This window comes from Somniosus microcephalus, chromosome 32, assembly GCF_052327205.1.
Source record: "Somniosus microcephalus isolate GS21.2 chromosome 32, FLI_Smic_1.0, whole genome shotgun sequence".
Lineage (NCBI taxonomy): Eukaryota > Metazoa > Chordata > Chondrichthyes > Squaliformes > Somniosidae > Somniosus > Somniosus microcephalus.
This window is the reverse complement of record NC_141018.1, coordinates 22015792-22029275: the sequence shown is the minus strand read 5'-3', so window position 1 is coordinate 22029275 and position 13484 is coordinate 22015792. Positions and strand designations below refer to the sequence as shown.

The following is a 13484-nucleotide window of genomic DNA, read 5'->3' as shown; positions in this document are numbered from 1 at the left end:
TTCACTGCTCACGATGCGGTCTCCTCTACATTGGGGAGACCAAATGCAGATTGAGTGACCACTTTGCGGAACACCTCCGTTCAGTCCGTAAGGGTGACCCTGAGCTTCCGGTCGCCTGTCACTTTAATTCTCCACTTCACTCCCACTCTGATCTCTCTGTCCTCGGCCTATTACATTGTTCCAATGAAGCTCAATGTAAGCTCGAGGAACAGCACCTCATCTTTCGATTAGGCACTTTACAGCCTTCCGGACTCAACATCGAGTTCAACAATTTCAGATAATAATCCCTGCCCCCATTTTTCATGCTATATGATTTTGCCATTCCCATTTGCAACATTTTCACTGTTCTTTCAATTCCTTCCTCCCCTCCTACCCCACCCCCCCCCCCCCCCCCCATTTCTGCACCTGCTTAATATCTGTTACATCTCCAGTTTTTTCCAGTTCTGGTGAAGGGTCCCAGAGCTGAAACGTTAACTCTGTTTCTCTCTCCACGGATGCTGCCTGGCCTGCTGAGTGTTTCCAGCATTTTCTGTTATTTCAGATTTCCAGCATCCGCAGTATTTTGCTATTGGATTGAACTAGACAGTTATGATATGGGTGTTTGTTTTCAGTGCTAATTAAACAATGCATGGTTACAGTGCCAACAGGTCCTTGGAAACCAGGCTGTGTGAGAGAGACTTGCTCTGTACAATTCTTTACTATACAATAGTCCACATCACTGTGTCTTTAATCATGGATGATTGATGGCTATGACATTAGAGGGCTTTGGACTAACTAAGTACCAGCGAATTCCCCCGCAGTCTTTAATTCTGGCAGGAAATCCAAGCACCATGGATTGAATAGAGATTTGTATTATCCATGTATAATCTTGCAGTTGGAAGATCTGCCAAGAAACCAACAGTGCTATTTTCTGGCCTAAAAGGATTGTTTAATCTCTGATGGATTGATTCCTCTCTTTATTTTATATTTTTAAATATTATACCGACTCAGTATCTTGCTGTGCCATTTGGCTATGAATAAATCCAAGTAGTTTTAGCACATATGATCTGTTTTTTTTCCTTTTTCTTTTTGGGAGGCAGGAGAATGTGGTGAACAAACCATAATTTGAAGTGGGTAAATGTTGATCCTGGGCACAAGGTCACAATGTGGACAGAAATCTTGAATTGGCATACCTGGCAGCAGGGCAAGGCCTGCCCTGTGGAAGCTGAAGTGCTTAGACTGGCATTACAGGAGGCGAGGTTTCTAATCATAGCATCATTGAAACTTATAAAATTCTAACAGGACTAGATGCAGGAAGGATGTTCCTGATGGCAGGGGAGTCCAGAACCAGAGGTCACAGTCTAAGGATAAGGGGTAAGCCATTTAGGACAGAGATGAGGAGGAATTTCTTCACCCAGAGAGTGGTGAACTTGTGGAATTCTCTACCACAGAAGACAGTTGAGGCCAATTCATTAAATATATTCAAGAAGGAGTTGGATATATTTCTTAAGGCTAAAGGGATCAAGGGATATGGGGAGAAGGCAGGGACAGGGTACTGAATTTGGATGATCAGCCATGATCTCATTAAATGGCGGAGCAGGCTCGAGGGGCCGAATGGCCGACTCCTGCTCCTATCTTCTATGTTTCATAGAACATAGAAAAATAGGAGCAGGAGTAGGCCATTCGGCCCCTCGAGCTTGCTCCACCATTCAATGAGATCATGGCTGATCCTGTATCTCAATACCCTATTCCCGCTCTCTCCCCATACCCCTTGATGCCTTGATCTGCTCATGCAAATCGTCTTTCAACATAAAAGTGTTGGAAGGAAGCCAAACCGTGACAGTGGTATTGATGAATTAATTTTCAGATACAGTGTACTCTTGTTAATTCATGTTTTGCTGAGGTGGGATTAAAAATAAAATTATCCAGTAATTTGAATGAAGCAATTTAATTAAAACAAATGCAACTGGTTTTGCTTTTTGTTTTTGGCCTAAAAAATTAAATTAACACTGAATTAAGCCGCTTTGAATTAACAGCAGTACACTTTTCAGATCCGTGCTGGAAATGAACACGAACATAAATCATGGCATGGTTACAGCACAGAAGGAGGCCATTCGGCCCGTCGAGCCCGTGCCGGCTCTCCGCAAGAGCGCTTCAGCCAGTCCCACTCCCCCGTTTTTCCCCGTAGCCCTGCAAATGTTTTTCCTTCAGCTACTTACCCAACTCCCTTTTGAAAGCTGAGATTGAGTCTGCCTCCACCACCCTTTCAGGCAGCGCATTCCAGATCCTAACCACTCACTGCGTAAAATAGTTTTTCCTCATGTCGCCTTTGTTTCTTCTGCCAATCACCTTAAATCTGTGTCCTCTGGTTCTCGACCCTTTTGCCAATGGAAACAGTTCCTCTCTCTCTCTCGAGACCCTTCATGACTTTGAACACCTCTATCAAAGCTCCTCTTAATCTTCTCTGCTCTAAGGAGAACCACCCCAGCTTCTCCAGTCTATCCATCTAACTGAAGCCCCTCATCCCTGGAACCATTCTTGTAAATCTTTTCCACACCCTCCCTAAGGCCTTCACATCCTTCTTAAGGCGCGGTGCCCAGAATTGGACACAATACTCCAGTTGAGACCGAATCACTCTTAAATAGGGGTAGGCCATGCGTTCCCACGAGCCTGCTCCACCATTCAATAAGATCATGGGTGATCTTCGACCTCGACTCCACTTGCCCGCCCGATCACCATATCCCTCGATTCTCCCTCATTATTTGGCGAGTAGAACTTTTGTTCTCAAAAGAAAAAGAACGAAATGCAGCGGTGGGTAGGAGGGAGCACTGCAACAGACTGTAGAGGAACTGCACTGTTAGATAAGCCGAGAAATGAAAGTATAAAATAACCACGGTGGAGACACAAACCGACTGGTGTTAAACTGGCAAGCTGCTTTGTTCAGTTTGCCAAAGATGGAAAATAACTACCCCCTCGCTATTTACTGAGTGAAATACTCCAGACTGGTTTCAGACATGTTCCACGTCTTCCTGGCTGAATTTGTTGTCTTGCACATATGGTGTACTGAATGAGCTTGATCTTGACTGTCAATTGATAAAACAAAAACACATTTTCCCTGAGTATCGGTCACTTAACAGCTGAAATCCGTGTTTAATCTACAGTGTGACGAGATTGCTAACGGATTTTACCCCTTTTGGAGCCTAGGAATTTCCACCAACAGTTCCTTAAAGAGTTGATGCACAGTGACATTTAAGCTGCTTCGTTCCATACCTGGGAGTCATCTGTGCTTCTGCTTCAATGCCAGCCTCTTCCAGTATTTATCAGTTAATTATCTTGGTTTTTGTTCCAGCGCTTCCTGAAATCACTGGTCACAAGCGGAGTGAGAATAAGAATGAGGGACAAAGTGCTGTCATGTACTGCAAGTCTATCGGATACCCGCATCCCGTTTGGATCTGGCGCAAGAAGGTGAAAGATGAATTTGTGGTGAGTTCACTGTGCTGAAGTTCAGTAGTATCGTGGCGTACTTGCTGGCTTTCGTTCAGTAATTTGAATTCAAATCCTTCACCGGATAATGACGGCGTGGCTTGAGTGCGAATATTTGATTAAAAAAACTCATGGAAAAACCTTTTGATGTCAACCGGTGATACCTTGTATCGGGGGGAGTGGGGGAGATGGAAGTTGTGGTGTTACAGTGGATGGATGTGTGCAGTGTGGGCGTGAGGAACTGGTGGGGGTAGTCAACATGTGACTTAAAGGAAAGAAGCAGTCGCACTGGTGCTCAGTGGGTTAAAGGAACATAAGAAATAGGAGCATGATGTAGGCCATTCGACCCATCGAGCCTGCTCTGCCATTCAGTAAGATCATGGCTGATCTACCTCAACTGCACTTTCTTGCACTATCCCCATATCTCTTGATTCCCTTAATATCCAAAAATCTATCGATCTCTATCTTGAATATACTCAATGACTGAACGTCCACAGCTCTCTCGGGTAGAGAATTCCAAAGATTCACAACCCTCCGAGTGAAGAAATTTCCCCTCATCTCAGTCTTAAATGGCTGACCCCTTATTCTGAGACTGTGACTCCTAGTTCTAGACTCCCAGCCAGGGGAAACATCATCTCCGCATCTATCCTGTCAAGCCACTTAAGAATTTTATACATTTCAATGAGGTCACCTCTCATTCTTCTAAACTCTCGGGAATATATGCCTAGTCTACTCAATCTCTCCTCATAGGACAATCCTCTCATCCCAGGAATCAGTCTAGTGAACCCTTGTTGCACTCCCTCTAAGACAAGTATATCCCTCCTTTGGTAAGGAGACCAAAACTGTACACAATACTCCAGGTGTGGTCTCACCAGGGCCCTATATAATTGCAGCAAGTCGTCTTTATTCTTATTTAGTCAGGTGGCCTGGAAAATGTTTTTTCTGTGTGTGTGATTGTGAGATCGTGAACTCCATAATAGAGCTATGGAGTATGCAGCTGGTGCTGGTCAAATGATTGACATAGTTTTAGGAGTAGAACCATTTACAGGAAACTCTTTTTATCCATCACCGGCGTGGTGCCGGTTTATCAAAAAGTCCGGATTACAGAGAGGTATAGTAAAAGGTACGAGAGCCCCGTACACAGCAACAGATCCAGGCTTCCCTGTTCCTTAGCAACAGGTGCAGGAACCCCGCCACAAGATCCAGGCGTCCCTGTTGCTTAGCAACAGGTACAGGAACCCCGGTTACACGGCCACAGATCCAGGAACGGCCACTAATATGAAGTAAAACTTAACCGGCAAAATTCAGGAGTAGGTTCAGGTAAGAGATTTCCGGTTATTTAGGTGCCGGTAAATCGAGAGTTTCCTGTAGACGGGCATGCCTAAACTGGGCAACAAGAAAGACGAGAGGGATGATTTTCCTCCCTGCACCTGGGCACTGGTCAGACGCAGCGCAGCGTACCCGAGGTGCACTCAGCCTGACGTGACCTAGACCTGCCTGTGTTTCTGGGTTCATGTGCTCCCTGGCGCAGGCCCACCATTGGCAGGGCCTATAGTGCCTAGATGGGGCAAAGGTCGGGCAGTCGTTGCTGCAGACCTGAAACCGATAATTGCGGTTGGCTGTGGGGCCTTCTGCCTACTGTCCAAACACATGGGCTTGCCTTTGTTCTTCTGCTCTTCTCCATTTTAAGTCCTTTCAACAAGTTGAGATTAATGTTGATATGTTTTCCTACCACTTAGTGGCACTAAATTGCGGTTTGTAAGTCATGCATAATGGGACAAATTTCTTCATCCATTTACTGGAACAAATGGAAATGCACACCTCCAAAAAGAAAATAGTAAGTTTCTGTCGCTCTCCATTTGATTTCCCCCCCACCCCATGATAGGATCTGAATAATGCTACAGGCCGCTATTTCATCACAAACAAAGACAACTACACAGAACTGAGTATTGAGAACCTGCACATCCAGAATGATCCAGGCGAATACGTGTGCAACGCCACGAATTACATTGGGCACAACTATGTCGTCACTATTCTGCGTGTGCGCAGCCTCCTGGCGCCCCTCTGGCCCTTCCTAGGGGTTGTGGCAGAAATCATCATTCTGGTCATTATCATCGTTGTGTATGAGAAGCGAAAGAGACCCGACGAGGTCCCTGACGGTAAGTTGCTTTCTTCGAATAACCTTTACTGTCGACTTAACCCGCTTGATACTAACGTACTAGCCTATTTACATGTGCTTTAAATACTGTTCTTACCAGTGTCTAGTATTAAATGGGTTAACTAGAGGACTAACTCATTCCCATCCCATTCGCAGTTTTCAAAGATTATTCCTTCCTATAATATCCAATTACTTTTCAATTGGATAGACATGCAACAGGTAATCGTTTTCCCTTTTGAATTTGACCCAAGTTCTGTCTGTCTGAATTTGGGTCGGTGACTTCGATTTTTGAAAAGAAATAAAATGGTCGCCTTCACTTTTCCAAACCTTTTCTAGTTCATCGACTTTTTAACTCCATCCTTTATTTTAAAAGAAATCCTGATGGTGGAGCAGTGTTGGGCTCTGTGGGGGGTTTTTTTTAAGGACGCTTTTGTATATTGTTGCAATGACTCTGTTTATATAAATGAATCGTCAGTGCAAACCGGGGTACTGGAATTTGGAAAATTTAGCAAGCTGATCACTGCAGTGTCTATCTTCGATTCAATGTAACTGGTCCAAGTGTTTCACAAGGGTGATTTTTAAGGATGCTTTGAAGATGTAGGTGGTATTTGATTTTTTTTTCATGTGGGACATTATTTAAGACCGGTTTCCTACTGTGTCCCTCGTCTTCTCCCTCCCTCTGTGTCTGTCTCAACTGTGCACTACCGCACACCCCCCCCCCCCCTTCCCTACGTATGTATATATGCATGCCTGTGACCATTACTTTGTATTTCTGCTGCATACAGTGGTGAAGGCAGAGATTAAAATGTTCATTAAGGCAAAAAGTTTGATTGGTAAATTTCACAGAGCAGATCATTGGTGACTATCTTACTAGTTATTAATACTGTCAATCATAATGAGAATCCAGATGAATATAGTTCTACCCTTGAGCGTTGCACCATTAAGCCCAGATGGATTGTTGTATCTGTATCTGGGTAATGCTGGACTGTTGACAAAAAATAGTTTGCATACGTCGGGTAGAAAAACATACAGAATAGTAGGCAACATTACATCATAATTTCACCATGTGCTTTATTGCTCATCCTGTTCAGCTATGTGGATAGTGAGAAGCATGACATTTTAAGGGAGTGTTGTCACTTTGGATAGCTGTTTTGCTCTTGTCCGCACAGAACACCAGTCTTTTGACTTTGCACCATTTTGGATGTGTCTCCATGAAGAAACGATCGCAAAAATAAAGACTAAATAAGAAAAATGATCTAAAAGGGGTGAAGAACCCAGCTGCAAAAGGGCAGAGCAGAGACATAAATAGGGAAGAACAGAAAATACACCTTCAGAAAGAATCAGAAGGGAAAGCCTCTGAAAATAAAATGATTAGTGTGACTGAGAATGAAGCTGATGTAAGATGCACTTTTGTCACATGCTGTATCTGGAGTGTTTGCTTTCTCTTGTTAGCTACTTTTTATTTTTTATTTCATTCATTCATGGGATGTGGGCATCGCTGGCAAGGCCAGCATTTATTGCCCCCTCCCTAATTGCCCTCGAGAAGTTGGTGGTGGTGAGCCGCCGCCTTGAACCGCTGCAGTCCGTGTGGTGAAGGTGCTCCCACAGTGCTGTTAGGTGGGGAATTCCAGTATTTTGACCCGGCGACAATGAACAACGGTGATATATTTCCAAGTCAGGATGGTGTGTGACTTTGGGGTGGGTGGGGGGGAACTTGGAGGTGGTGGTGTTCCCATGCGCCTGCTGCCCTTGTCCTTCTAGGTGGAAGAGGTCGCGGGTCTGGGAGGTGCTGCCGAAGAAGCCTTGGCGAGTTGCTGCAGTGCCTCTTGTAGATGGTACACACTGCAGCCACGGTGCGCCGGTGGTGGAGGGAGTGGATGTTTAAGGTGGTGGATGGGGTGCCAATCAAGTGGGCTGCTTTGTCCTGGATGGTGTTAGCAGCCGAACCTTACGAGCATCAAACATGGATCTTTCTTGGGAAGCACAGTAATTCTATAGAAGCACATGCTGCTCACCAGAATTTGAATCCAGTTTTTGTATAGATGGAGGGTTCATGTAAAAGTTGTAGAAATCTTGCCTAAACTAGCAGTGTTTCAAATTATCCTAGACTGTGTGATTTTGTATGTCTGTATTAAATTGTTCATCCTTTTTTTTTTCTGTTGCTTAATATTGGATACAATATAAAATCTTGAGTCTTGGTAGTGGTAATGAGAATTAACTTTGCATGCATAGCCTCTATTAAACTTTGGAGAAACATACAGTTGTACATATTTTGCAATGTGTTACCGTGCATCTAATTAATTGGGCCAAGGATGTGTAACTTGTGTGCCGCCTCCCTATTAACAGTTGGTTATTTTGGGTGATTTGAGGTAAAACATCTAGCAGTAATAAACAGAAGCAACAACCGTGAAAACCAAAATAAACTGAAGAAAAGGGACCAGTGTTGTAACTCCATCTTAGGAGCACATGGTTTGGTTTTGGCAATTCGTGAGAAAAAGAATTTAGCTGCAGATTTGGAAGAATCAAGAGCGGCAAAAATGTATGTGACAAGAGGAGGCCAGTGGGCTTGAGCTTAGAGCTGCTGTAGTCAGTCGCAGAAGGTTTTTGAAAGAGGCGGAAAAGAAGGCAGTGGCTTGGGAATAGATGACCGCTTTCTGGAGGGAAATGGTATCGAATTTTGCATACATGAAAATAAAAATTGCTGGAAATACTCGGCAGGTCGCGCAGCATCTGTTGCGAGAAACCGAGTTAACGTTTCAGGGCGATGACCTTTCGTCAGAACTTTATACGGTCCCTTTGTTACGATAACTTCTGACCAAGAAATATTCTCTCTCCTTGGATGTGGTCAAAAAATTGGCCACACCGTTGTCTTTTTCGTATTGAGGCATAACTATTCCTGCTCCACTGAAGTAATTGGATAATGTGCGTTTTGATATTGAAAACCCAGTTGAATCTTGTCAAATGACCAATGAACTCCTTTACTCCGACAATATTAGAAACATGTTCAGCTAAGATCTAGTGATTATGGTGGAGGATTTTGCATGTTGTGAACCTGAAAATCTAGATGTACCAGATGTAGAAAAGTTTATATACTTCAGAATTAACACCTTGTAATTGTAGTCTTGATCCTATTATGCAGTATTATTCGGGTCGTCTGATGTTTAGAAAACACAGGTTTGAAACGAATCAGCTATACTGTTATATGTGCTTTTCGCTTCTTGGCTTATGGAGGTAAATACTCACTTTTTCCAGTCAGCAAAATGTCATCTTTATTTTTGTCTGCTAGCTTGTTTTCTAAGTTTGAACATCAGTTTGTTTCTACTTCTGTTGGCTTACACTTCCCAGCTATAGAGGGCTCTTAGTGGAGCGGTTGTTTGATTGGGAATTGTAAGGGGTCGTTTTAACGAGCTTATGGTGTGCTAAATCGGTTTTGATTTTCGCACTACTCGTGAGCGGTTTCGAAGCGCTCCCCCCTCACGGTTCTAGACACTGGGCTTATTGCCAGACAACCTTTGTGTGTTGGCCCAACTCGTGACTCGGAAGACAAATGGTCAGATGAGACAGATTGAGTTTTAAATCAAAACGATCTTTATTTTTGAAAGAGAATGTACACAGAGAAAAATGGCAAGAATAAATGCAGACGAAAAATAATGTTTCTCACAGAGGACTAAATTATACACTGAGAAAAATAACTTTAAAGCATATAAACAGTTCTAAAATAGCGATGAGCTAAAAGCGGGGGTGAGGGAAGCGCACGGACACATCGAGGGATAAATCACACTCCTGACTTACAAATACCCTTAACGTTACAAACCCTCCCGTTACTGAATATACCTCAATTATGTCAGTTAGGTAGAGTTGGGCCTTTATGCTCACCAGAATTTCAAAACCCTTCTGGACCTTGGTACTTCTTGTTACGTCTGGAATTTCCGATCTTCCTTATGGGACCGGCTCCTGGACCCTGTTACTTGGTGTCGTCCGGGACCTCCGACCTTCCTTATGGGACCGGCTCCTGGACTCGCTCTCCTGTACAAACTTTGGAAGTCCTCCGAAATCCTCGAGCCGTTTTCTGTTCCGCACGGTCCTCGAACTCCTGATGGTAACTGGACTTGGACTTCACGGTGTGAACCGTCTCCGGAGGAGTCTTCCTTACTCTGGTCGAATCTTAGACTGACTTGCTGACGATTTACCTGAACGGTTATACTCTTTTCTGGCCCTAATCTTGGCGCCAAATCAACCGTTTTCCTTTGTTAAGGTTGCTTTAACAAAAGCAAGCACATTAATTTTAACTGCTCGCAAATCGAACTAATGGGAATCCGATTAGTGTCCCTTCGTTTGTGTGTGCTCAGCAGTTTCTGAGATCGGTTACCGCCCTGCCAGCGATTAGCGCATCTCCAGGTGCTAATAGTTTTGTTTACTGCTGTAACCACATTCCAATATCAAAAACAGTAAGGTTCTGGATTCTTCTAATCGATGATGACTCAGACTGCTGTTAGGTACTGTGTGTGCATCCTTTTGAACTGGGCCATGAGAACTGCCAACTCCATTCTGTGTTCTCATAATGTGGCCACTTCAGGGGCCCTACCCGTATACTGTATTTCATGGATTTTTGCGAATCCTACAGAATGTCTCCCTTAAGGCCTCTGCTTCTTGCAGACAACCCTTGTAAAATTGTTGTAAAAAGAGAAAATGCTGGAACTACTCAGCAGGTCAGGCAGCATCGGCGGAGAGAGAAACCGAGTTAACGTTTCGGGTTGACGAGCTTTCGTCAGAACTGGAAAAAGTTAAAAGATGTGACGGGTTTAAATTTAAGCAGGGGCAGGGAGGAGGGGAGAAAAGAACAACAGGGAAGGCCTGTGCTCGGGTGGAAGGCAGGAGAGATTAAATGACAACAGGGATGATGGTGCGAGGCAAAAGGAGATGCTAATGGGCTCCTGCTCTTGTAAAACTGTTACTTGGGTCAGACAGTTGATCAGTCAACTGAACCGTTTTCTTCTATTAAAACTCTATCGAATATGTACCTATTTCTTTGAAGAGAGTGCAGTATTCATTCCTTTTGCTGCATTAGTTAGTGATCTATCAAAAATTGTTCAGGTATAATAGCTGGGTTCACTTTATCAGACCCGGAAAAGCAGTTTTCAAGCTGATCAGTTTGTCCATTTTACCTGTGCCATTTATATTTGTGGCACTGCATAGTGTACCTAGAATTTAAACCTTTTACAGAGGTGATGAATGCACATTTTCATTGACTAACAAAATGTGTTGCTTTTAGTCAGAGAAAATTATAGCTGTATTGTTTTTAGCTGACTTGTTGAGGCAGAAATTAATATTGATTGACTGTCTCGACCTGTTTACTTGATAAACCCTTGACGTCAGCTTTCTTAGTTGCTGTGCATTTGGTTGCTCATTTCTTTTCTAAATTGTCATTAATATAAAATGCGCTAGTTGACTGTCGCCATGACACGCGCCATGTTTCGGCAACTCTCTTGTTCCATTCAGCGTGAATTATTGAATGGAATGGCTCAACGGTATAGGATTTTGATAGCGCCATGTCCAAATCTGGTAGGCCAAATCTGATCAGAATTTTAAATGGTTGTGCATAATTCTACATTCTGATACTAGCCACGAGGTGATGTGCCCTGTTTACATGACCAGTGGAAAATTCTGTGTGTATCCTACAGATGTGAACTAAATATTTTCTCAGTTAGTTGGCAACAAATGCATGGCAGAGCTGTGAAGATTGAAGAGATTGTACACTTCTTGGCGGTACTGTGTTGTTTTTGCGGAGGAGTTTAAACCAGAAAGTTGTGCGGGAGATAATTTCCTCTGGTGGGGGGCGTTCAGACAAGAGGGGCATAACCTTAAAGCTAGAGCTAGGCCGTTCAGGGGTGATGTGAGGAAACACTTCTTCACACAAAGGGTAGTGGAAATCTGGAACACTCTTCCCCCAAAGAGCTGTTGAGGCTGGGGGATCAATTGAAAATTTCAAAACTATGATTGATAGATTTTTGTTAGGCAAGGATATTAAGGGCTACGGAACCAAGGCGGGTTGATGGAGTTGAGATACAGATCAGCCATGCTCTAACTGAATGGTGGAACAGGCTTGAGGGGCTGAATGGCCTCCTCCAGTTCCTATGTTCCTAAAGCTGAAAGCTAGTTTATGGTCCATAAGGATTTTCTTTGGAAAGGGAGTGTTTTTCAAGGCCGTGTCCTTGAGGATTTTTTTTAAACCTTTTTATTGAAGGTCACGGAAATCTCCGGATTTCCTGCTGCCAATTCTCAGACATTTTTAGGCGGCATTTGGAGTGAGAAATTCAACTCAGTGGCGTTTCACAAGGGTGCAGATTGCTTTCCTTTCCCTGTGGAACAAAATTAAATGTTGGGATCTTGAAGGTTTAAGATTTTGCTCCACGTTGGGCAGATTTGGTGCATTTTGGATCATTGCAACAAAAGCAAAATAGGTTGGCTTGAAAATGGCATCATTGAAAGGTTCAGTTGAAGATTATAGAGTATGTATTTGTTCTTTAGTACAAGATTTGCTGATGCTGTTTTCTGAATTTTTTTTTTTAGTTATATAGAGTGTAATGAGTTGGAACAATGCTGCACATGATCTGCTGGCGATTGAAATATGATTTCCATTTTCTTCTGAAGCTTGTTTATTTATTTCATTTTTTTTCCCCAGCAAGAATGTCATCCAAGTATTTCCGCTGTTGTGTATATAGTGAATCTAGACCCGATTATTTTCAAAAATACCTTCCTTTCCCTCCCAGATTTTTCAGTGACCATGTCTTGATTATTAATGTGGTTGTTGCGGAGGTGCGTTTAAAGGAAATTAAAAATGCCACATATCCTGGTAACTCTTAATTCTTGTGTGAAAAAAGTTAAGACTGTTTATTTAGAAGTTTTTACGTGGTGCAGTGTTGACTCCCTAGGATAATAACTGAAATTTGGAAAAGCCCTTTAGCTAAATGCGTTTCAGACTCCAGAAGACTCTTAAAGTCGGCAAACAAGATAACTGGAGTATTTTTTTTAAGTTACGAGAGGAAAAATGCTTCCCAATAAACTATTTAAATCGGATTTCTTGTTCAAATTGTTAAATTCTCAAATCGGACTAAAATAGTCAACAGGGCAGTTTTGAAGAAAAAAAATTAGCCCATGGGGGAAAAAGGACCCATTTTTAGTAATAGTCTTGTATAATTGTATATTTTTATGATGGACTTCTGCAAAGCTTACAATTTGTTTTGGAGGACCATTTTTCAGTTGATGTTTCGGAACCCTTATATCACAGTGCATTTGTTTTGCATCCATGAAACAGTAGCTGAGAGGACTACAGACTTGCCATTACCGAGAACACAACCCATTACACTCGTGGCGCCCATGACTTAGAATTAACCCTTTCTTTCCTGACCCAGAAAAGAGAAACTAAAGACGACGCAAGTTTGATTTTTGAACGATTTGGATAGAGCCTGGATGCTGTCAACCTGCTCAGAAATGCCATGGCTTTGTGAACTGCAGTTCGTTAAACCCAGATTAGCCATTTTCAGCACAAGTGCAGGATAGTTTCCTTTCAGTGACGCCAGCTAGTCATTTCAAGTGGACTAATTCAGAAAGGAGTCTAAATCAAGGTTAATCACACTAAGGCATCATTTTGGATAACTTTAAAACCTGGAGTTTTGCTGGCTCCAAATATAACCCATTGGTTACTCCTGCATTCAGGGGTGTGTTGCCTGTTTCGGTTTATTAAAGGTACTACACCATTCTATGTACTACACCATTCTATCTAATATAAAACTTCGCACAATTGATTATCTTTTTCACAGTTGTCAAAATATTTCATGCTGCGCATTAAAGGAGAAATCTGGTG

The 13484-nt window shown here is 42.9% G+C and overlaps 1 protein-coding gene across 1 annotated transcript in view; it reads left to right on the top strand.

Moving 5' to 3' along the window:
* LOC147097336 (neuroplastin-like) overlaps window positions 1-13484 on the top strand; it is a gene marked incomplete at its 5' end in the record, with an annotated part of 53790 nt that overhangs the window by 27160 nt on the left and 13146 nt on the right. The window contains 2 exons of the mRNA XM_085971999.1: window positions 3329-3462; window positions 5348-5621. Coding sequence (XP_085828125.1) covers window positions 3329-3462; window positions 5348-5621 — 408 coding nt within the window. The remainder of the gene's footprint in view (window positions 1-3328; window positions 3463-5347; window positions 5622-13484) is intronic.